Raw genomic sequence first — 26536 nt, forward strand, 5'->3', positions numbered from 1 at the left:
AAATATATATAGAGACATTTTGATTGTAAGAAGTTAGTCTGAAATAAAAATTGTATCGTCAAGTCAAAAAATAAATATTATAAATTAAATAGTTGCGTTCCAGTTAGCAGCTAGTGATTGCAATAAAGATCAAATTAACAAAAAAGGGCGTTGTTCAAGAGTTACATAAAATAAATCCATACCTCGGAATGTCGGCCATAAAGAATAATATTATAGCAAGGACTCTAAAAAGAGGAAAGCTTCAACGTCAAAAATTAGACCGTATATAAAATGAATGTTTTGAATGAAAGCTAAAACAGGAACATAATTTACAGAAGTGTACGTGGTTGCTGTACGTATAATTTAGTAACAGATTGATGTTTATAGATTTAAAAATTGTAAAACTATTTAAAAAAAATATTAACTTACCTTCTTTCGTACTAAATCGTATCACATCTGTTTCGTTAACTTTTAAAATTACATCTCCAACCTCCACCTGAAAAGAACACAACCTTTCAATATCTATACAAAACTAAACACTAACAAGTACACTGATATGTTTTGAAGACAACATGAATATTTACATATAAACCAACAAATTGTGGTTACAATAAACCAATTTTAGTTTCGAATGTCAGTTCCGTGATATCGTTTTCAAGGTGTTTAGTACCGTATGTGATAAGGATTGCGTAAATCTGTATTCTCAAATAAACACATCAAAAATGTATAAGAAACGCCAAGTTTTTCTCATATTTACATCAATTTTGGTTGGATTTCAAAAAATGACATACAAGTGATATAAAATTTTTAACATAAAAGTTAATTAAAACATAAAAGGTCTAACAAAAAAAAATATTAAATAATCTGTGTTTCCTCTAGCAACATTAATTACAGCTTGACACCTCCTTGACATGATTAAAATTAAATTATTAATTTTTTTTAGGCAATAGGATCCATTCCTATGTAAGATCTTGAAGACATGGTCTAATTGTGCAGACAGAAAATTAAAAAATCGACAAAAACAAATATTGATAAAGAATGAGAAACATGTAAAAACGTAGAGGAAGCCGCAAAAGAGACTGGGCATTAAGAAAAGACAAAGAGCAACAGCAGAATGGTATGATGAAGAACGTCACAACATAACAGAGAAAAATAACCACGTGTATCGGAGAATACAACAACACAGAACAAGACAAACAAACGAAGAATATAAGAAACTGAGAAAGGATGAGAAGACAAAATAAGAGAAAATATAGAAAAGGAACTGTGTGAGTTAGAAGAATTGAACAAAACGACAAAACTAGAAAATTCTTCCAAAAATTGAACAAGAGTAAAAAGCACTTTATATCAAGAACAGGAATATGTAGAGGTAAAGAGGAAAGGATGCTCACAGAACAGAGTTTGTACAGTAGATCATTTCAGTCTCGTCTACCTTTCCCAGAACAAAATATATGAACAAAATATATAAAGGTCAAAAGGAGTGAAACAACGACAGAGTATAGCTGTACGCAACTACAACTTGGAGAACGAAAAAAAATTTACATTTCTAGGCTCGTTAGTCCCTTCAGAGAATAGTATTAGTAAAGAGATCGAAAGTAGAATCTATCTGATAACATAATAAGAAGAACGAAGTGTAAAATTGCTAACGTATGGCTCAGAAACATGAACACTGCAAAACAGCGATGAGAAGCTATTAGTGACGTTCGAACGAAAAATTTTATGACATCTGTAGAAGGAAGTGCGAAAAAAACGATGTACGGCGAAGACGATACAACTTTGAATTGTACAATGCATATAAAGAACCAGACATTACCACGTTTATAAAAATTGGAAGACTGCACTAGATGGGTTACGAAGAACAGATGCCCCAGGAAAATCATAAGACAGGCACTAACGGGAAGAATACCAAAAGTAAGATCCGGGGTTAGATATATAGAGTAGGTAGAACAAGATTTAAAAACCTTAAAAATCGCCAACTGGAAGCGTGAAGCCCATAATAGATCGGAATGGTGGAAACTCTTAGAATATTCCAAGACCTACAAAGAGCTGTTGTGCTACTGACGTAGGTGAACAGTGAAAAAGAACGAAATTTGAAAAAATGACAAACTACAAATAAAAGAAACACAAAACAATGGCAGTCTTGAAACATATTTAAGAAACGATATTCATATCATTAAATAGCCCCAAATTTTTTTTAGTTGATTGTTTTTCAAACGTATTCGTGAAATTGTATCGATATTTTTATATCGATATTCGAGATTTAATGTATCGCCAACACAGGATTAATATACCATATTGGCACGTATGTAATATAATTCAGAACATAATTATATTACATATTATAAAAAACAAACTGTTTAAAAAAGGAAATCATCTATTGATGTCTCCTTTACAGAAAAATGGCACAATCCAATGTTTGGTTGCATTTTAATAAACTTAATAAAGAATAATCTCGCCGCAATTTTTGCTCCAAAGTTATAAAAATATCAAGAAATACCTCCACTATTAAAGCGATTTTATATGTAAATGCATCTTTACTTTTAAATTTTGAAGAAAACCTCATCCTTTTATTTATTATTTTTATGTTATTTAACTACACGATAATACATCGATATATTGCATATATCGATATACTTTTTATGATATATATATCGTATATCGATATCTTGATACAATATCGATGTATAATTTTTTTTGCCATCCCTAGACATAACACGAAAAGTTAGATTTTATTATATATCAGCCAACATATACATGTTTCGTTTTTCGTTTACAGAAGAGACCCGAATTTCCCACAAGTCTAATATATTTGATTCATTGTGGTTTCGCAACATAAAATCGATGGAAGGTTTCCTTAAGCCATGTTCTCGCACAATAAAGGCATGTCTAAAATACGATAAGTATGTAAAAAGTTTTCGCGAGGCGGTTTTTCCTTTCCTTTCTTACATTTTTTAATGAGGGAAGCCTTAAAAAATTTAAACATGTCAGACCAATTCGAAAATGTAAAAATGTGTCCGTTATGGGGAATATACAAGAAGATAAGAATAAATAATGGAACTACGTGATAGTCTAGGTGATAATCTTGCTTCATTAGTAATATAGGGTAAAAAGACAATTTAGGTCAGTAAAAATTAGTGATGCTACGAATATTCTGATATTATTCTGTATTCTGATGCCGCGTTGTACTGCGGAGGCCATATTTATATATATTTTTTTTTTCAAATCATTCAATGAAATCAACAAAACATGGATACCAATATTAAAATCCACAAAAACCGTTCCCGCAAAACACGAAGAAATAAAGGTCGCGGCATATTATCGTGCACGTATAGTTTCCGGCACGTAGCGTTTCCACTCCAGCAATTGGGCTGCGCGTTCACATTTTCATACATAGAACGCTTCAGTTTGGTTCGGTGAAGATATTATCTCGCTTTTCCCGACAAAAATTATGTGCAATTGCTCTTCTGCTTAACGATGAAGAATGAAAAACTGTTTAAAAAAGAAGGTTTGAAGTACATCCCATGCTAAGAGAAAGGAAGAAGGAATGTGAATACTGGACTTTATACAGAGAATTAATTGATGACGATGAAAAATATTATGGATATTTAATGAATAGGATTCATGTGCTGGAAACGCAACGTGCACGATAATATGCCACGACCTTAAAAGCTACTACAAACGACGACACGCCCCCTCACGCCGAAACCAGTGGAGGGGAGGCGAGTAGAAAAAAAAATATAAATATGGCCTCTGTCGCCAAGGTAACCAATCACGACAAAGATTGTTACTTTGGCCGGCCAATCACAACGCTCGTTATTATCTACGCTGTCATTGGCCTCTCGGCGGAAGATTGCGGAAAATTCTCAAACACAATGTGTATAAAAGAGCAGCACATCTTCCGATCGGGATTTAGTCGTTATATACTACTAGCCCCGCTAGACCTTGTAGGCCCGGTGTGCTACCACGCTACTTTGAGTTTTATTATTTAACCAATATCCTACTATCGTCGAATCCAAGAAGACTTCATCCAATTTAGAAGTTCAAATGAACAAAAGCACGAGAACCGGCGTATCGACTACGAATGCTCCTTGGCAGTAGAACACGACTGTTGAAATAGAAAAGACGTTGGTCTTAGAACTATTTTAAATTGTGTCGAACTGAACACAGCGTTCTTTGGGACCTTCCGATAAGGGTCGAGCTGCGATAGCGCTTCGTCGCCAGAAACCTTATGCAAATAGTAACTACAGGAAATACTCTTAGCGAAAGGTAGTGACACGAAGTGACGGGCAGTAAGAGGAGTCGATACGACCGGCATTCTCGTGCCTCTCTCGAGGAGAGGCAACGCGGCTACACGACGTGAGAATGCCGGCATCTCTATGGAATTTGAGACATACACCACTCGTCAGAATTCTAACACAAATATTAATTCATTGTAAGAATACTGTCTGTAAGCAAGCTCGAACTGTTAGAGAATTCTGATTGCCGGTGTCCCCTCACCTATCACAGAGGCTCGGCGAAGCTTCTTACGTAGAGGCTGGAATCCCAAATTAACTCCTTGAAACGAAGATGGACTCTCCTAACTTAAGATCCTCTTCAAGAGCGGCGGTCGCAGAACGTCCAGAAACCCCTGAAAACTAGGAGAACGTTACGGCCGTACGACACCTCCGCAGTACAACGCGGCGTCAGTTTCAGCTTACAAGCGAAGCAGAATATTTCCAGATATCTTTATTTTATTTGCACTTCTCCGGAAAAATGATCTATACTGAAATATTATTTAACAGTTGATACTATAAGGCATTTAAAGAATTTACTCATATATGTCTCTATAAAAACTACAAGAATCTATTAATTAAAGATTTCTTCGCGACTAAAAATTGTTAATTTACGTCGAAAATCTACTAAAAAAGTAGTTTTCTACTAAATATGGCCACACTGCCTAGTACGTACGTTTATTATGTTAACTGTGGTGCCATCTGGAGGGGTCCATGTCGCTTTTTTTTCCCTTTTCACTTTTTTTTTTAAATATTTAAAGTCGATGTAAAGTTGTAAAAATTTAAAATTGAATTGTTCATCAACGAATAACAAGCAATTAAAATTGCACAAAAAAATCGTATATTTTGTTCGTTAATAATCAGTGCTAAGTAATTTTTTTGCCCTTTACTAAAAGGAAAACAGGACAAGGTGTGAATCACAAAGACTACGGAGTAATACTTAATACGGTCTAATGAATCCTTCATTTGACGTGTAATGCCTAAAAACGTGCAAAGGCAAAGAACATTAAAATTTTCACCGAAGTACGCCGCGTACGTTCGCCATTTTTGTAGCTAATAGCTTCAGTTGGTCGTAAAACGTTCTCTAGCCTACGTAATTCTCTAGCATTAACCCGCCTTTTATAATTTAAATTTAGAAATGCAGAAGTTTTAATGGCCGAAACTTTTATGTAATAAAATGAAAAGGAGACTATGCAAAGCGTGCCTCTCATCTACCTTGAGACTCTTTTTGGAAGGGTGACGACAGTGACGTAACCGCCTTTCTTTTCGTACTAAAAAGATGCGCAAATTGGGGAAATAATAGCAATAGAAACAACAAACGAAGCCGCAAGGAACGGATTTATTTAAACGAATCTAAAGCTGAGATAAAGGGATCAACTACGTCCAGTATCTTTCTTTTTGTTTCTTAGTTCATACGTTTCAGGAATATGTCTTTTTGGCTTCGACCTCCTTACTAGTTCTTTTGCAATTTTTGGCATTGCAATATGCCACAAAGAGTTAAATTCATGCTTAACATATTACTTTTAAACTATATATGAATCTGCGGACTTGTTTTAAATCTATAAATTTAATTTGGTGAATTATATTTTAACTAACTCTGCATTGGTTGTTTAGCGAATTGAGTAGCTTTACACTCGGAAAAAGAGGATTGATAAGAGTCTCGACCTAAGGTACAGGAGAATCAAAAGCCGATGATCCAAAAACAAATGAGGAGAACGAAATACCAATGATCTACCTGACGAGCAAATGAGTAACTTACAAACACTGTGGTGGACTTAACTCCGTAGTATTAGACAGTCTTAGATAGAGAGTATAGAGAAGAAAACCTTGACGAAAAATTACCAGATCCTACTGTAGGGGTGTTGTTAATGTATAAGGCACTTCTATACTCGAAAAAAAAAAAGATTATTATGTGTATTTAAGACAATTATGTTTCAGAAATCGAAAAGATATAATAAAGACGAAAAATCTGATGAAATAGAAATATAACTTGGAACTTGGAACGTACAGAAAGTAGAAAATTTCATAAAGAGGGGGAGTAGGATATTTTTTTGCATGTTTTTATTCGATGGTATAACTCTTCAAGAGTATCCAATTAAAATTTCAAACTGATCAGATAAAAACTTATTGAATTATAGGTATTTTAAAAATAAGAGCCACAATGAGCCAAAAATGGTAAATATTGGTTTCCCGGAGCTCGCGCGTTTTTCTAGAAATATTTTTTTTAAAGTCTGTGTTCACTGTATCTCAAAAACTATTTTACCAATCTCTCTCAGATCTCTCTTAATACACTTGTTTTATAGATAAATTACTGGGTTGCAACGTTAAGATATTGTCCATTTTATTGTTATAATTAATTTAATCAAATCAGTCACTCTTTATTTTACCCAAAAAATTTTCTAAAATTCAAAAAATTCGTTTTTTTTACTTCTAAAATTTTAACAATAAAATGAATATCTGGACGTTGTGACGTAGGAAAACTCATAAACTAACGAAATATTTTTGGTTTTTTTTTGTCGACAAATGATCCAGTTATAGTTACGATGTACACAGTGAAGTGACTTTTTTCCATCTTGGAAAATTAGTTGTCATTTTCGTAATTTTTAAAATTTTTATACCCAAATTTCACATGGAAACATGTGATTTCACAACATATGGAAAATTAACCGTACCCCTCTCCCTTAAAAGACGTTAATAATATGAAGGCAGACATAGCACTGCTCACAGAAATGAAGAAGGAAGGCAACGGAATTGAATACCTTGAAGATTATGTACATATCTCTCAAAAAATATCAGAAAGAAGTCGGTACTTGGAAGTTTACGCAACTTAACCTATTCTAACTAAACTAACTACCCTAAAATTCTGGAAATTAAAAGAACTACTAAGATGGGAGAGGAACTAGGAGTACTCTTCGTATCTAGGAGTTATTCAAGGTGACTCATAGATAGAAAGGTTAGACCACGGAAAGTATGGGTAGAGGGTAAAATATTTGGCAATTCAACAGAGGTAACGAGCCTACATCTACACCAAAGTTTTAAGTTACATATTTTAATAAACTTAAGAATAATTTTATACCCCTTATACATATCGAAGTAGATTTAAAGGGGGGTATAAGTTTTGCAATCATAAACTATTAATAAATTTCTGTCTTTGTACTTTAAATTTACTACAGACATAAAAAATGTGATCTTAAGTCGCAAACCACATTGCAAGTTTCACAAAATTCGGTGTTAACTACACCGATTTTATATAAGTGTTAAGGGAAGCTTGCATGTCCGAATTTCAGCCTACAAATGGTCACAATATCATTTCTTGTAAAATCATAATCTTGGTGCCACAAAGCTGTCGGAATACTTGGACGTAACAGTGTGAGGTTATTAGAGCAATAGTTTTTCCAATGTAATTCCCATTTTCTCTTAAAGTTACTCTTAGATATCATTAAATATTCTTAAGCTCCTAAATTGTTCTTGATATGATATTCTTGAGATCCTAAATTGTTCTATAAAAAGTTCTATCTCAGCTTTTACCTAAGTGAATTTTAATTCGTATTGACTTTTCTTTAATTTATGAATTCTTACTTTAATTCTCTAATAAAAGGATTTATATCAGTAGCTATCTTAATCTAATCTATCTATCAGTAGCCATCACATTAATTGGGTTGACGATGCATTTAAGAACAAATAAGGACTCACTCAAAAAGTGTATTTTTAACTTGTTTTGTACCAATCGTTTCTGCAGAAAAAATCGAGGTATTGTTATTTAGTTTGAATTATTCTTGAACGTTTATTGATGGCATCTAGAATGCACATCCCGTACCATTATTTTGTTTTGATGCATCGGTATATATCTATTTAGAAAATCTGACAGATTTAAAATTAAGGCGGTTAATGTATTTTTATTTATCAACACATTTTTTTTTATACAGGAATATTAATTTGTAGTGGCACCAACATATCAAAGAATTGAGATTTTTCGACTGAAATAGGTCTTTTTAAATCACTATTGTGAGTACTTTTATTTCTTAAAGCCATACATACTGAAGAAGACGGTTTTTCTGACCAGTACGTGTTAGGTAAATCGTGGTTATTTAATAAGACTATTTTATCTAAATTTTTCTAATAACGATTCCCTGGGCAAAAATAATGGTAATTCTAGTGCTTCAATTCGAAGTGGTTCCACAGGCGTTGAACACATTGCACCCAAACAGAGTCTTAGGGAAGTATTTTAAATGATTTCCAATCGATTTAGGGTGTAAGGACTGGCTGATCCATATAACGTACATCCGTAATCCAGGATGGACTTAATAAAATCTTTACAAAAAGTTAAACACGATTGTGAATCTGCTCCCCACCAGGTTCTTCTTATGAATTTAAAAAAATTTATACCTTTTAAACACTTTGATTCTTTACTTTGTATAAATGCTTTCCAGCTAAGCTTCTTGTCAGGAATAATTCTAAGATAAGTTACCTTGTTATTCGATACTGGATATATTATCAATAATGGGCAGATTATGTCTTGTAAAGATGGCAACATTAGATTTTTGAGAGGTTAAGGAAAAACCCAACGATTCAAATTTCAAAGTAGTTAGCTGTGTATGTAACGTGAGCTCAGTTATGCCTGCTTCTAATTTTTTGTTAGTGTTATAAACGACAAAATCATCAGCATACTAATAAAATAATATTATAATTATTTTTTCCATCGTGTATTTCTTTTGTAAAAATATTAAGCAAAAGGGGAGAGATAACGGAGCGCTGTGGTAAAACTGTGGATGATCGTCTGAGACCTATTACATAAATGTTATTCGACCTTATAGAAACTTTTCTTTACGTTAGAAGATTGCATAAAACATTACAAATTCTGTCTCTTGCAGCACCTAACTAATAGTTATTTGAAAAACTTAACTGAATGTCTGTTGTTAAATAAGAAACTGTGTCAATAGTTCTAAACCCTTTTTTAAAACCAAATTGTTCCAACGGAAAAAGGCAGTGCTTATCAAATGAAATTCTAACCGGAGCTTAATAATCCATTCAAAAGTTTTCATGACGCAGGATAATGGGCCGATAAGATTCTGCAAGGTTGGATTTTTCTGTAGGTTATGAATTGGTACAACTACAACATTTTTCCACTCCTCAATGACAGCGTTATATAACCTGTTATATATCTGTTATTAAAAAATATTTTTTTTATTAATTATTTGTAAGAACATATAATATTTTTCAATCAAATTTTATGGTCACTATCACTAAGAATAATGATTTTTTTACAATTATACGAAAAAAAAAACAGTTTTCTAAAAAATTCATGATTGTTTATTGCAAAAGGGGCTACGTAATTGTTAGTTAACTCACAAAATTATAGATTATTATATTATATAATATATTAATTATTATAATTTATCATTTCAAAATTTTTATTTAAGAATTTTTTGAAATCGTTTTCCGGATTGTAAGTCAAAATAAAGTAAAAAAAAATGTAATTTTCATTACAATTAATTGTGGTTTGATGTTTGATCCTATCGAAAAAATATCTACATTATCAACGTTATTTTACGATTGACATCCAGTAAACAACCCGCAAAAACCTAGAAAATTTTAATAGCAGTAAATATTGCATCTATAGTTACTAAATACCTTCAGTACGAGCTATACTTTTATTATTGTTTAACTTTAACACTTACTGAATAACATCATTTTTGGACCCCTTTCTACAAAAATCCATTCAACTCTAGATAAAAATAGATGCAACTGAAAATATTATCAAGCGGAAAAAAATTTTGTACGCGCCACTGTTCTAACTCGTTATAAGAAACTCTTTTTTATACTGATTTTTTGGCAAGTTTATCGTCAGCTTTCGAGGATGTGATGGGATTTGAATAACGTGGATTCGGCATACTTAAGAAGCTGCATGCTTTTTAAAACCACTTAAAAACTTTAACGTTTTGCTAATATTCTATTAAGCTTCCATAATGAAGTCACTTTAAAGCTATCATTTCCTGTTGGCCACGTCGGGAAAATATAAAGAATTTTTTTTCTAAAAAGGTTTAGTCGCTAGTTTTTACACCTAGGCGGGATAATTATTAATATGCATGGATTTGAATCTTTAGTCTCTTCGATAAAATGACAAAATTATATTGTTGAAGAATTATATCTTCAAAAACAACTGTATTGAACAAATTTAAGTGTGTATAATGTATTTCTTGTAACCTATTATATACTATTATTTCATTGATTCGAGAATTAGCTGCAGGTCGATTGCAGAGATTGCAAGATGAGAAGGACATTGTGCTCGCTATCTGTGGTCCAAGTCACTATTAAATTATTAGTATTTTATATTAATCAATTTCAAAAATTACTATTTGTACTGTTACCTTCTTTGAAAAGATGCGTGTAACTGAACAATTTATTACTGTTTTTTATGTCTACTTAATTTACCGTTAGGCTGAGTAGCAAAAACCTACCAATATGTTTCTTCGTTCAAAAAGTATAGATTTAATTCCCAATGTAGAGAAGACCTTCGTATTACAAATTGTTCTGCATACTAAAATAAGTAGTTTAAAATTCATTTTCTAAAGAAGCTGATGTTATGGTTATAGAAGACCCGGGATCAGGACCAATTTCTGAACACTACAAACACTTATACCTCTTAGACCGGGTGTATGACTCCGTACCATCCGTACTTGGCCTGCGATGACATAGTCTTTCAAGATCCAAGTAATCCGAGCTTCCTACTGTCCATTAGAATCAGGAGAGGCCCAAAGTCTCAGTTCGTCATACTGTTAGAAGCGTCTAGCCCATTAATACTCCCAGGAAGTCACGAGCTTCCTTCCACATGGTATTTCATTACTTGGCCAGGCTAGATGAATGCCGATCCAAGGTCTTGTCGTCTTTGGTAGCTTGGTGTTGACACCATCAGTGGACATTGAAGACGATTCGTCCACCCATGCTTGAGTTATCTACCAATCCAAGCAGATGTAGATGCCGTCTAAGTTTAAGTAACCAGTGAGCATACTGCCCTTCCTATGGTTTTGGAGGAATTGATTGTGAGACTTTTGAAAGGCTCTACCACAAAGAGAAAAGCTGAAACATAGAAATCTGAAACATCCGCAAGAGAAGAGAAGTACCGAGCCCTGTCACTCGAAGGCCATTCGAATCACACGTTCGGATCCAGGAAGCAGATCAAGTTGGTTTTGTTCGTCACCGCAGAGACACCTGTGGCCTTTTCCATTCCAAAATCAGGTTGGGGCTAACTCAGGGTCTAACATACCAGATATATACATGGTCCTAAAGATGTGTTGAGGGAATATGTAGATGATATGTGGAAAGAAACTGCATCGAAAATTCCTAATTTTGATTTTGATGTTTCTGGAAGCGATATTAAAATTGACGAAATAGATAATCCTCGTCCTCTATCGATGTTTTTCGGAAAATATGTGATGATAAAGTTATCGATCTTCTAATTACAAGTACAAATAGTTATGCTGCAAATATTGTAGGTACAAATCGTTCTAAAACTAGATATGTCGATATCGAAAATTCGGACCTATCGTTGAAGCCGAAATGAATAAATTTCTTGTTCTATGTTTTTTGCAAGGAATGATAAAAAGACCTGTTATACGAAAGGTGTTCACCTACAATCCATTATACTATCACCCGTTTTTTATATGTTTTGAGTGGACGTCGATATGGACGAATACTTAAGATGTTTGAATGCTGTTCCAGAAGTTGACGTACAAGATTGCCTTCTTAAAGTCTTAGATCTGGTGATACAAAATAGTAATTTAGTTTAAGCACCTTGTGAACACTTATTCTTTGATGAATCGATGTTATTATTCAGAGACCGTCTTGTTTTTAAACAATATTTAAAATAAAAAGTCGAGTGCCTTTCTCAAATTGTCTATTTTTGGTATGAGAAGACTATAAAGTGTAAAAGCATACCAAAAATATATCACTTGAGAAAAGCACTCTGCCGAAACAGCTGTAGTGACAATACATTTTGTGGAAGTTTTGATATTATATGTACGATCCAATAGTCATATTTGATCTAAATAACCGATAACCCTATTCTATGTTAGAATAGTTATAACTCACCCTGTATATTATTATACCGTGCTTAATAGTCTTTTTTTAATCTTAATTCTAAATTTAACCTCTTAAATAATCACTTAAATTTCAAACGAGTTCTGTCCCATATGGCGTCTATTTTCGAAGAAAAACACCGAAAGTGAAACAAACATCCAACCTACCTAGTTCGAAATCATCGAGCGCTCGTTGGGCAAATGCAGTTGCAGATGCATTAGGTCATAGAACTCGATACAGCCACTGGCGGATTTGGAAAATAGGGCCAGGCCGAGGGCGCCGAAATTGGACGCTTCGCGTCGTACACCCGACGAAAGTTACATTTGAACTACGGAGAAGGCGAAACGCCGAAAGGGGACGTGACCGCAACCCACAAATACGGAAAACGAACTGCTGTCTGCTCCACTCTTCTGTAGGGATGTGGGAAAAATTCCCGTACGTTATTTTGGAACAAGATGGGAATCGATAACACACTGGAATATAGTGTTTGGGGAAAATATTCGTTATATATATTACCCAATTGTTGTTTGTATATGGACATTGCTCTCTATAAACACGAAATTGTACGATTTTTTAAGGCTCCAAGCTGAAGAGAAAAAAACTGGCATTAATTAGTGAATTTTTGAAAACAGTACAGCGTTATAAAGGGAATATTGCCTGGGGTAACCTCCAAATAATTGCAATCCCAAACTGTTTTAGGATATAATGAGCACAATATTATAAAAGTACATAAATAAAGCTTTAATTTCAGTTGTACTAAATTAAATTTGACCCAATACTTTATGCAAAATAAATTCGAATTTCGCCATTTTAAATTTTTGAAATATCTTTTGTAAAAATTCTTTTTTTATGCAAAAGGCTTTATATTGTAGCTCTTTTAATTATAAATCGAATGAAACTTCCTAAAATCCGATCGGTCAATTTCTTTTCAATTGGATACTGTTTCAATACTCAACAAATTTTCAATAGGAAGCGACCACAGATTAATCCGAGCTAAGATACTATTAAATGTCAAATTGGAAAGAACAACAATGATCTAAAAACAAGAAAAAAGAAATGGATTCACCCAGAAAACAACGACCTGTATGAAGATACACTAACCAGACATATACAAGAGTTGCAAGATGAAATAGAAGATGTAGATCAGGGGTCACCAATTATATTTGTAGCATTTGAAATTTATTGGAATCCCCTCGTATATGTGTTAATTGAAATCCCCTTATATATGCATTATAATAACGAAGAATTTTTTCAATGTTTCTTAGTTCGTATCCTTCAATTTATAATCTTTCGTCTTTTTAGGTCGCCGCTGTCGATCATGAATCATTTTATTGTTTATTTATGTCACAGGCGCAAATTCTTCGATATTTCTTTGTTCAAACCGCCCTATATTGCGTTTTCAAATTAATTTACGTCTTAATTTCCGTTGTGTTTAGTTTATACGCTAAGTGTTTTGTTTATTCTAGCGTATGCGATTAATTTTTTAAGATAATTTCGTCACTTTCGTTGGAGCCGCGGTGAAGAGCGGCCAACGTCATGTCCAAATTCAATTTGAATTTGTAGTTTTCTGTTTTTGTCCCTTTTCAGGGAAATCTTCGTCTTACGTTATGGAAATCAATTTTAGTAGCAGTTAATCGTCTAATTCCACCTGTTCCGGTTGTTTAAGAGGCAGAGTCATAAGTTTTGTGCTCAGTGCCGGCTTCGGCCTCAAATGGTCGATCCAATTTGCAGTGTGAGATCCAGTCCCTTTTGTTCGTGTGTTCGTGTCCAGGATTTCAACTCCATCCACGTCAGATTTTCGTTCCAGATTATGGAAATGGTTTCCCTTCTTGCAGTTTCAGTCCAGAGATGTAACAAGTAGCAGAATTATGTGTGAAATAGTGAAATCCAGGTAACATTTTTGTGTGTAAATTTAAAGTAAAGCAGACATTTTAAAAAAAAAGTAATAATTGCTTTCATACAAAAAAGAATTTGTAATATTTAAAGTAGTAAATTTTATGGTTTGACTTTAGCTGTCAATTTATTTGTTCAGTTTTTTTAAAGTTAATGTTAATTTATGACAGCCCGTTTTAGCATTTTTCATTTGTTTTGTTTTCTTTAAAAGAAAGGTTAGCTTACATGTAAATTTTGTAAGTTTTTGTAGTATCTTCAACTCCTTGAAATTGTAAACAGATGACACATGTAAGTTTTTTTTGTATTTTTGTATTTTGCAGCTATTGTCATTATAATTTTGTATTGTCTTTTTTGAGCGTTCTTGTATTCTTTATGTTTTGTAACTGTTTGTGGTGACACAAAAATAAATGTTAAATTTTGTTTCTTAACATTTGTTTATTTTTTTAACTAACCCTTTTTTTGAGTTTCCATTTAGAAAAGATATGTTTTTTTATGTTTAATAATTATATCTCCAGTTACAACTAGCTGGATGTAATAGGTATAATTAGGCACCTCAAGTGGCGCCCTATATTAAATTTCTTGAGGTGTTTCCTGTTTCGTTTTGTTTTTGTTTGTCCCAAGAGATTTATGACCCTTTATTTCATTTTTCTGTAGTTGCCCCAATCCAAACCCTCTTGTCTTTTACTTATCCACGACCCCAGCTCTCCTACCAAAGCCTGAGTGCCCGTTCGCACAAGTAGCGTTTATTTTGCTTACCCTATCTTCGCCCCAAGAATTTCTATCCCCCATCTTCTATTCCTAATAGTAATACCCCTATGGTAGGCAAAATACTTCGCAAATTCCCTGAGGGTCCGTGTCGAAAACCTACTACACTGCCGCGGTCCGAACACTCAGCACTAAACCAGGCTTTGGCGTAACCGGGGGGTTACCCAGAAACCCTCCAGTAGTTGAACCCCCCCCCCCCTCAGGAGATCATCCTGGTTACGTAGTTGAAACCAGGCAACTAGACCACCTCGTTTAGGGAGGGTTATAAAATAAACTCAAGGAAAAAGATGATTGTAAAGCTATTATATTGTGTTTTCTCCCGTCTTTGTTTAATAAATTTTTGCCACGTAATTTGAAATATTTGTATCTTAGAACTTAATTTAATCGTTTAATGCTACTGTTTCTGGTTGTTTTCTTTCTGTAACTGTAGTGTTCAACAATTTTATGGAACATAATTTAAATCTATTTAAGCATTTAAATGTTAGAGACAGCTTGTCTTAAATAGCGTTTGTTTACTTTACAAATGCAGTTCTGTACATTGTACGGCGAATAAAAAAACTATATAAGTATGGAAAAGCAAACTAAAATCTGATTGTTTTCTTGGCCACTGTACAGTAGAATACTGTCCTGGTACAGTAAATGTACCATGTACTGTATAAATTAATTAATCTACAACGCTACAATTAATATTTGTAGTACACACATTTTTAACTCATTGATTCTTATAGCTGAAGTCAAGACAAAGATTAAAAAAAAGTTTTCTACGAACCACAGAAGTGGAGATAGCTTAATTTGTTTAAATAATCACAGCTGCTGTGTTTATAACAATTAAGAAATAAAATTGGCGTCATTCAATAGTTAAAGGCCTATATTTTATGGAGATGTAATTTTTATTAAAAAAAAAAACTCCTATTTATGGTTAAAAACATGAGTAAATTTGACTGGTTTTTTTTTCGAGTAACCGAATCGGCTCGGTTTTGGCTGGTTCTTTTGTCGGCCCGACGCATTTCAACACCGCGGCGCTTCGAACAACTTTTACCACATCTTTTTAAATATGGACCAATTTCGTTCTTTTTTATCTGTAGTAGCAGAAAATTGTGTGAACATTTGATGTACTTTCATTCAATATTCTGCTCATTTTACTTTAAGATATTGATTTGATACAATAAAAATTAAAATAATCAAAAAACACCGTTTTTTGCGAACAGTTGGAGGTTACTCCAGGCATTGCACTTCATAACGTTGCGCTGGTTTCACTAATTAATGCTCAAATTATTCATTTTTGTCTCTACGGTTTGGACTATAAAGATTTATAATAAAAAAAATTATTTAAAAAATTTCCTTTATAAAAAGTATATTCATAAAAAATCCGGCTCTTTATGTTTTTATTAATATACCTTTTATAAAGGAAATTTCTTAAATAAATTTTTTTGTGATAAATGGTAAGTATATATCACATCATCATCATATAACGGGGGTCCTACGGCGATTGCCGCTTCCCGCATTTCAGCCTCCATCTTTTCCTATATCTCCAATCTCCCTCTTCTAAGCCTCTAGATTGCATTGTTTTTGTAATTTCTCTTCTCCAGGAATTTGGTGGTCTTCCCCTTTTCCTTCTTTCTGGCGGAACATACATTAAAGCTTTCTTTGGCCACCGCTCCTCCTCCATTCTCATCACGTGACCATACCATTGTAATTGCCTTCCTTGTATTCTATCTGAAAGAGTATCTCTAATTCCTGTACGGTTTCGTATTTCCTCATTCCTGATTCTTTCCATTCTCGATACTCGACATGACCTTCTAAGATAATCCATTTCCACAACGTCTACTTTATCTCGTTCATTCTTTGTCATCGTCCAACATTCGGCACCATATATGTGGTAATTGGTTCTACAATTGCTCTGTATACGCGAAGTTTGGTATGCATCTTTATTTTATTAGACCACAGTAATGAATTCAGTATTCGGATGCATTTTTTCCCTTGGGTTATTCGGTTTTGTACATCTATCTTAACTCTGCCATCTGCTGATATGATGCTTCCTAGATATTTATACTGGTTGCAGCCTTTTATAACTGCGTTTTCAAGCCTCAGATCTGTGGTATTTCCTCCAATTTTTAAATATTCTGTTTTGCTTATGTTTACAGTAAGCCCCCATTTGGCATATTCCTCAAATAATTTTCGATTCATATAATTTATATCTTCCTCATCGGTTACAACCACCACCTGATCATCTGCAAATAACAATGTATACAGAGTTTCTTGTCCCACTTCGATGCCCATAAATCTACATTTATTTCTCCAATTCCTCAATGCTTCTTGGACGTATATTTTAAAGAGTGTCGGTGACAAACAGCATCCTTGCTTTAGGCCTTTAGTGACTTTAAATTCATTTGAGGTTCTGGTTCCAATTTTTACACAACTAACTGCATTTTCGTACAATTTATATATCGCTCGGATATACGTCGAATCCAATAAGTATATAGCCATTTTATAATCAGAGGAACAATTTTCCTAATTATACTATTATATGCCTGTAAGTATTATATTTAGTACAATATTCTCATTGAACTTTAACGAGCATCCTGACGCACCTCAGGTCTTGCTTTAAACAAAGACTTTAGAGATCTACGGAAGATATCAGTCGCTGGAATCTTTCGTAGGACTTTAATGCCATTGTTTAGGAACCATTAATGCTTCCTCAAAGTGAAATCCTCTATCGTCGACCTCGTGTAATAACATTTTTAAAAGTTAAGATTTTTAATATGTAATGGAAGGGTTATTAAACCTTGCTATGTGGCTAGTTTAAATTACTGTAAAGATCTTTTCACTGACAATAAAAACATTCCGAAATTTTTAATCCTTTTGGATAATTTAAGTTTTTTACTTCATTGTAAGGTTTTTTTGTTTAATATCAACCTGTTTTCAAATGTCTGCGTAGACTTCATCATAATGTGGAGTTTCATCGCTTTTCAATTGATTTGCTCCATGTATAACTTTACATTCACGGATTTTTTAACCACTCATTTGTCCATGTAACTATTTACACGTTGGTCATTAAAAACGTTCTCCGCGTAATTCTTTCAAGTAACATCCAGTTCTTCTGTGTCCAAAATTGGCCGTGCATATGTCTCTCAAGCTTGATAGTTTTTTTCTATAGACTATAATTATTATTCTGTAATTTGTTTTACTTTTTTATGAAAGTTAATGAAGTCTTTCGGATTCGTAGCATTGTTCTTGAATTCATTCCTCTTTAGCTTCTCTATTGTTAATGTCTACTGTGCGATTCACTTTTTATAATCATCCTGTTGATTTTTCACAAGTCGATGTTCATTTATAATTCCAGAATCTCATCTACGGTTTTATCTTTTTCCGCTTTTGTTGCCCAATGGCATAAGACATTTTATAAGTTTTTCAACAAACCAACAAAAGCTTTTTACTTTTGATAAATTTGAGGTACATTTCACCAAAAATTTACGAATTTAGTATTGCATAATCTTATGATAAAGAAATTGTCTGTTTGTCCATTACGTATTCATTCCCATCTCTGCCTGAACTCTTTGCTCTTTTCTGGTGTCGGATCAGCCGTATTTCAAATGGTGATTCTAAATGAAAATGTAAAAGCCGCAAGCCTGGCTATTGCTATATCTGGTGTTAGGAGGATTTAGGCGAAGCACGTTGTCAACGCCAAACGCCCTAACAGAATTTTTATTACATAATTTCAAAACGGCCGAGGGTGTGGGTGAGTAATGCAGAAAACTGTAAAAACGGATCAAAAATAGTATCCAAGTGGATTTTTTTAGTCCGGTTATGTGCTGATTTTTTTTTCTCTTTTTTATAATGTAAAGAATGATGAACACTCTAATGTTTCCGATTTTTTTCAAGTATGTTCTCTCTACGGCTTTAACTCTTCATTATCCATGAGTCATTCACAGCTGGGCATTTAGTTGCACACAGCCTGTACAAGGGTTGGGTTTTTAAGATTATATAGGTTAATAGGTCTTTAGGTTAATAAAATGTACTAAATGGAACATATCTATCACAATGTACATTACAGGAATCATTCCCAGAGCTTGGCTGATGTCTACATTCAAACACTGCCAAACAACCAAACGCAAAGGCATGCCAAAACCACCGACTAAAGGGTTCAATTAATTAAAAGCTCAAACTTAGCAAGATATTAGCGACACAAAATTTGTTTTAGTTAGATAGTATTTTTTGAGCTACCCCATATTTAACAAATTTTCACCTAGATATTAGAAATTTGTCCGAGCCACGCTGACTGGAAGTTCCGAATTCAAATTTCATTTGCGCCGCACGCCGGGTCGGCCGGAGAAAGATTTCCCTCAAAACCACCAAAATTTTAACATTCGTTGCGAATCGAATCTTTTATTGACAAATATTCTTTTAATTTGTAACGTAAGCAAACTATTTACTTAAGTACACAAACAATCTAGGCCTTTCTGCTCGTGTCGGAGAGTTTGGGTGCAGTTCTTTCAAAAATCATATAGAAGCTGTTTGTATTGTCTTTAAAATTAAAATGAATTGGGCGCCATTCCTTTATAGTTTACCCTCGTAAGGAAACGAGCTCAGAAAAAAAAAATAAAATGAAAAATTTTAAACAAAACGGAGCTTTATTATTTTGTAACGGACAAAAAGTTATTAAAAACTTCTACGTTAAAAAATTGCGTCATTCCAGAAAAGAAATAAACAATCAGTGTGTAAGGTATTAAATTACATATAAGAAGTGCTTATACGAAACTAAAATTAAAAGCATATCGTAAGAAAACAAACATTTTATATCTTGGCATTAGATGAATGAGAAGTACTGATCTGAAAATAAAATAATACTTTATCCCAAATTTCGAAATTCGTTCATATAAAAAAATAATTTTTGTATATTACGCACTATAGGTAGGTAGAATGTAGACATTTATTAATTGTTATTAAAAGATCAATAATAAATTACTTCACTGTTCAATAAAAAAAATAAAATTGGTACAACCTGAATTATCCAAACCCTTGTGTGGCTTATAGAAAGGATATAATTTTTACCAACTAAGTACTCAGGCTGGATTTCAGAACGTTGAATCTATCGGCAGCAGAAATATAATATCCACCATAAAAATATATAGGATTGGGCGGCTAAGCAAACGGGATATTCTTTGAATTGTTGGTTTCAGCAGAGCCATTTGAAACCAGCAGAGAAAAAGTTTTTAGCAAAACTTGCAGAAATAACTTCAGATGAAGAAAAAATTTGGTTTCAGTCGATGGGTGGCCTGCACACAATAGCCGGTAGCATAAGAAATTACTGAAAAACAGTTTTATTCATTGTTTGATTGAATCTAACTGTAACATTAAGTATCTAAAATCCTTCTGTTCAAAAATTTACAGATATAGAAGCATTAAAAATGCGAATTAATTAAGAGTGTGAAAAAATACTGGCTAATGTTAGACGAGAATTTTAGAATCGATTGGGATACTAGTTTTCAACTTTTTTTAAAGTCCTTTGAATTATTGTATAACCTGGAATTGGTCTATCATAATATCTTAATAGCTAAATAAAGATCTGGCAGTGCTCAGTACGCACTATTGCTTGAATAAAACATTTTTGCTGATTTTTCCTCAACTGACTACATTTCATTAACTGTATTGCTTTTTACACAATAAATCATAAAATAAAAATATTGACAATTCAAATATTAATAAATATAAGGTTGAATGCTCGGATAAATGAACTTTGATCAAATAAAAGGCATATATCGAGCACAGTTTAATTTAATCTTGCCCAAGTACCTTCGATCCCTAGATCATCTTCAGGGGCATTTCGTCAATTGCGGCCTATCCGACAAGAATAAAATGTCATAAACATATAATTGTACAATACACTACACTACACAAGGACAAACAAACACTTTAAAATTATTGAAAAATAGCTACATTGCGTACAGAAGCCGGAGACAGAAATATATTACATGTGCGTGATTCTGTCTCCGGCTTCTGTACGCAATGTAGCTATTTTTCAATAATTTTAAAGTGTTTGTTTGTCCTTGTGTAGTGTAGTGTGTTGTACAATTATATGTTTATGACATTTTATTCTTGTCGGATAGGCCGCAATTGACGAAATGCCCCTGAAGATGATCTAGGGATCGAAAGTACTTGGGCAAGATTAAATTAAACTGTGCTCGATATATGCCTTTTATTTGATCAAAGTTAATTCAAATATTGTTAATATCTAACATCGTTGTGACCAAACGCAACTAGTTATACACATAAGCACACTACGTGTGACCTAACGTTGACAACATTACTTGGCACATAATACGTAATATATTTTTGCAAAATTTTTGAATGTATTTAATTCGTAGAACAATTTATTTTAACATGTGTTTTCAATACGGAATTCAGTCATCTTCAAATAGTATCTTATTACTATATATAAGGAAGGAACGTATAAGATAGTATAAAAGAAATTCAACCCCTTCACTGGTGCCTCGGCAATTTATTCGAACATTTTCATCAATCTTTATAAAATTGCAAATTTAGTCTCCCCGCAGCATATGCATAAAGAACCTTCAACTAAAAAATTCAGCGGTGTCTTCCAATATTAGCTTTTTACAGCTAGACAGACCCCCTAATCTCGCCGGCGGTCTCTGTTCTATTTCCCCAGAGAGGTAAAAACAATTCCTCCATGTGCATGACGTCATATCCGTCCGACGACATCGTCGGCTGAACATACGCGACCGGCGAGTGAACAACATGAAGTCAGATATCTACAATATTTTTCTATTTTTAATAAAGTCCAGGTGGAATCGTATCGCGGTGTAATGGAGCTTACCGTCGAAGGGTTAGGGGCGACAGGCGAGGCACGTCATGCACGTGGTGTGAGGGTGGATGGCACACCCCTCAGAAGTTACCGGCCGATATTTAGATAGTACGGTAGATTACCATTAGACGATTTAATCCAATAACATTAGGTTTATAAGACAGTAATTGCTTCCTTTATCATTATTTTTCTATTACTTTGGCGGTATTTTAGCGGATCTTTATTTGTATGATTTCTTCTAATGCCCATTTGTTGCAAAATCTCTTTGGTCATCCACTCCTTTTTTTCTATAACTTGATTTCAGTTAGTCAGTCTTTGCACGTACAGTACATTCAACCAACTTACACCTCTAAACGATTAACGGAATTCGCAGAAAACCTTTCGTTGTAGTAAAAGGCGCGGTAAACTGCACTGGAGTTCTCCATAATCTTTTTAATGACTTACTTTGTTTAGAATATTTTTGCCTGTATTATCAGTTAGAGTTAATTTGTATAAAATGGGGAGCCAAAAATTCAAATGAAATTTTAAATATTATTGTTTATTTGGCTGATAATAAATATAATGGTCAACCTGCTGTACAATTATTTTGTAAATAACATTATAATAGTGTACGTACTGATTATTTAAATTATATTTAATTATATTTAATTTACATTACGTAAATCTATAATCACTGGATTAAGTTCACTAATTTTATTTTCCCCAGGTCCACCACTGTTCTATTAATCTTTCACATTTGTTTACAGGTTTGGCCCATATTTGCAGTTGCAGTTTTAAAAGCTTTTTGCCCCATTTCCCTAACTGCATCGTCACTGTATCCACTGAATTCAACGTGATTATCATAATACGTTTTACATATACCCCAGATGTGTTCGATGGGATTAAACTGGCAGTGATACGGCGGTAACCGTAGTACTTGATATCCATAACTTGATACAATTTGATCAACTATATAAACTGTTGGGTTTTCATTACGTTTCGAAATTTCCAGTAACTTTGATTTGAAGACGTATTCCGGAAAATTGATATTATTTTTAAATAACCAATTTTTTATGCTCGGTATGTTCCACGACTGTTTTGGTTGTTTCTCCAAAATCTTCGAATGGTATGGTGCATTATCTAAAACTATAACTGATGGTTCACTCAGACTAGGTAACAGTTTCTCCTCAAGCCATTTAACAAACATTGTTTACTGACTTTCGTTATGTGAGATCGCAACCAATTGTGAACACATTAAAGTGAAAAAGAGCCCTTATTTATTCGTCTCGAGGATTTCTAACATCAGTTATTTGATCAATATTGCTTCTATCATCCTTTCTGAGCTTGATTTGCAATTTGCACACCAACGAATTAAGATCACTAGTTATGTCGAATCCGGGAGAGGCTTTTACTGATGTTATTACATTTTGAAAACGTTTCTGAGCAGAGTTTGAGGCAATTGGGCGAGATAGTCACTGTCGGTAAGCGTTGAAACTGCATTACCGACCAACTCATAACTTAGCACAGTTCAAAACCTTAGCCAAGACCGGAACCATTTGTTAACTATCGGACGGTCGATTCCTCTTCGTCTGTCAATTGCCAATTATTCTTCTTTTCCGTAGCTAACGCCAGAACGAACCTACACCAACGCGTGGATATGACACAAGCATGAGAGACATATTTTGATGTTTAACGATTTAAGGCTGTCCCACGTGTGGAAACCGTAACGAGCTGCATACTGTATTTTGTCTGTCTCCGGTAAGAATATATGTAGGTTATAGATAGATGTGTTCTGAAGAGTCTGCTGGTGATTTCCAGGTGTATAGTCGCCTAGTTGGTAGCTGAAAAAAAGTGTTACAAACAACTAATTGTGTTCTGTACAGAACTGCACCATGCGGTCTCCTAGCTCTTTCTTTGTCCCAAGACAATGTCCTCCTCCGATTCCCTCACAATATTTGTATTAAATCGAGTATACAGTTGCCAAGACTTATCCGGAAATAATAGAATTCACACCTGTAGTCTGAATTTTCCCATACAATAAGTAGTATAGTTACTTATTTATTCTCAAAGTGGCTGAAACGCGATAAAAAAAAGATAAAACGACAATAGAAGACCACAATGTTTTAAACATATTTTACACACCAACTTGACTTTTATTAGCTAGCAACTGTAAGTAATATACAACGATTAAATGCGAAACGGAACATTAACAACATGCTTTGGCAGTTATTGCTCTTTTGGAAATATAATTATGGCAGAGCAAGAATGTCAAGTAACAATCGTGTGATGCTAAAAAGTATCATCACTGTCATATAGAAAATTGTTTTCAGTTTGTTACAATGAGGTCTAATAGGGTTGTAAATCTCGAAATGTTGAAAAAACCCAATAATTATATGAATACGTAGATTTCTGTTGCTGTGAATTTAATTACTATCAGCAAGGTTTCTGTAAATGATTATTGAAAGAATATGAGGATACCCTTGAAAAAAAACTTATGAGACTCTATTTAGACAAGAAAATTAAAATAAGAAGCAGGACATAATTACGACAATGGGATCTGCACTGACGGTGGACAACTGAAATAAGCGATGAAATATTTTCCAGAGTGGAGGAAATGGTACAAAACTGTGAACTGGATTCTTCGTTCTAAGACAATTAAAGGAGAAACTTATGAATGTGTAGGCTGGACTGAGACTCTGAGAGTGCGAGCGACGTTCGATTCGATGTCAAAACTCAAAAGCAGCCAAACTCAGCTTGAGAAACGAAGATTTCGGTTACTTTCGGCTGGCCTCGCAAAAAGAGAGATGCAGTTGAATGATATTTTCTACATGGTGAACTTGGCGTTGCTATAATGTATAGTGTTAATGTGTCGAACTTTTTATTGGTCTTTAATCAAATAAAAGGCAGATATCGAGCAGTTTTTTTATTAAATCTTGCCCAAGTACTTTCGTTCTCATAGCATCAAATTTAATAAGGACCACAGTACAAACTAACAACAATTTCTTCATCTTCATACGATGTTTCATGTCTATTCATTCAATAATTTATCTTTTTATCTCAAAAATTGAAAAAGTTGAGTAATACAATTTTTTGAAACACGACGTAATCATCCGCCAAGGCGAATTTTCGTGATGAACCAACTAGTTAGCCCATAACTCCCCGTACTAATCAAGCCCACTCCGGGAAGTCGAATGTTAAACTTCCCAAGTTTGTTTACAGGTGAATGGGGAAAGGTCAGATATCTGCTTTGGCGCGACAGAGATAGAAACGGGAATGACAATAAAGGGAAAGGTATGGGTGTGACGAAATTGAAGACTTCAGCAGGACAAACAAGGGTTAGATTGCGAGCAAATGGCTCCTGCCAAAGGCAATGAGAACAAATTTTTTAACAAGGGTTGTACAATTTCATAATAAAAATTTCAGAGGGTGCGTAGATAAATACGTCTCCCGGATCGTAGGTTTTATTTTGTGAGGATCGGGCTAATAAAGCAATTTTTCATCCCCAATTGGCTACGATTGTCGGCAAATATTTAACGCTTGGATTGTTTGTTTAATAATTAATAGGGTTGGCATTTAAAACGTTTTTTCAATTTACATACGCCAATCTTCCGGAGAAAAGGTCAAAGTTTCATCTATTTATCGAATACGAAAAAAATTGTTGAAAACGTTTATCTTCACGATCTTTCTTATTGTACCAAAGAACGAGATCAATAATACATTAAACTCTATTATTAATAAAAAATATTGAAATGGCGCAGTCTCTATAAACTTTGAACTGCAGAACTGTCGGCAAAATAAACGAAAATGGTGACAACTAAATGTTCGGATAATTCAAGAAATTACTACTTTATTATGGGGTTACATCGCTACGCTCCTTTACAACGGCGGCCATTCTGTCTGGCATTGTTCATACTAAGGATTTACACAAGTCAGGGTCGAAACTATCCTATAATTCACCTAATTTGCTCTTCAAATCGGCGACGGTTCTCTGGGGATCACTATGCAATATATGTTTCATCTTATACCACAATGTCTCAGTAAAATTAAGGTTCGGACTGTTTGGAAAGGACGGAAATCCATGAAAGGACTTTAATGTTATTATCTCGAAACCATGTTTAAGTTGTTAAAGCTGTATGGCATGCAGCACCGTCCTGCTGGAATATAAAATTCAAGTCCTGGTAGAGATCGTGACCATTTGGTACAAGACTATTTTTCAAAATTTCTTGATACTTTGCTGCGTTAATTGTGCCTTCCATCATCTCATATCTTCCTAGATCCGCTGATGACATGCAGCCTCAAATCATAATTCCTTTGGGAAACTTCACAGTTCTTTTGAGGCAATCTTTATGAAATGCTTCATTTTGACTTTTGATCACCCGTTTTCGAAAGTCTCCCACGCAAACATCAAATTTCGATTCGTCACTGAATGTCACTCTAAACCAGTCATCAACAATACATGAAAACTTAGAGCATTGATGACTGGCCCAGAATCAGTGGCCTCCATTCACTTCAATAAATTTTTGAATTCTATCAGAAAAATTTCTCCTAACCTTCAAAAATATGTTCGGCTGATTCTAATAAAATTTCCAGCATTCTCTCTTTGTTGTCATAATTCTTGTCGGGTATTAATTTCTTGAGAATACACAATTGTGTTCATATATCGCCAAAAATAGAAATCTAAGGGAATCAAATCAGGGCTTCGAGCAGGACACGGAAGCTCACATCCATCTATGAGGAAACTGATTGTTCG

At 33.9% G+C, this 26536-nt stretch overlaps 1 protein-coding gene across 3 annotated transcripts in view; it reads right to left on the minus strand.

Annotated features, from left to right (window-relative positions):
• Efa6 (Exchange factor for Arf 6) overlaps positions 1-26536 on the minus strand; it is a 196111-nt gene that overhangs the window by 77184 nt on the left and 92391 nt on the right. For all 3 annotated transcript variants that reach the window (XM_072535868.1, XM_072535869.1, XM_072535866.1), the window contains exon 2: positions 409-475. In XM_072535868.1, coding sequence (XP_072391969.1) covers positions 409-475 — 67 coding nt within the window. The remainder of the gene's footprint in view (positions 1-408; positions 476-26536) is intronic.

The sequence above is a fragment of the Diabrotica undecimpunctata genome, chromosome 6 (genome assembly GCF_040954645.1).
Source record: "Diabrotica undecimpunctata isolate CICGRU chromosome 6, icDiaUnde3, whole genome shotgun sequence".
Taxonomy (NCBI): domain Eukaryota; kingdom Metazoa; phylum Arthropoda; class Insecta; order Coleoptera; family Chrysomelidae; genus Diabrotica; species Diabrotica undecimpunctata.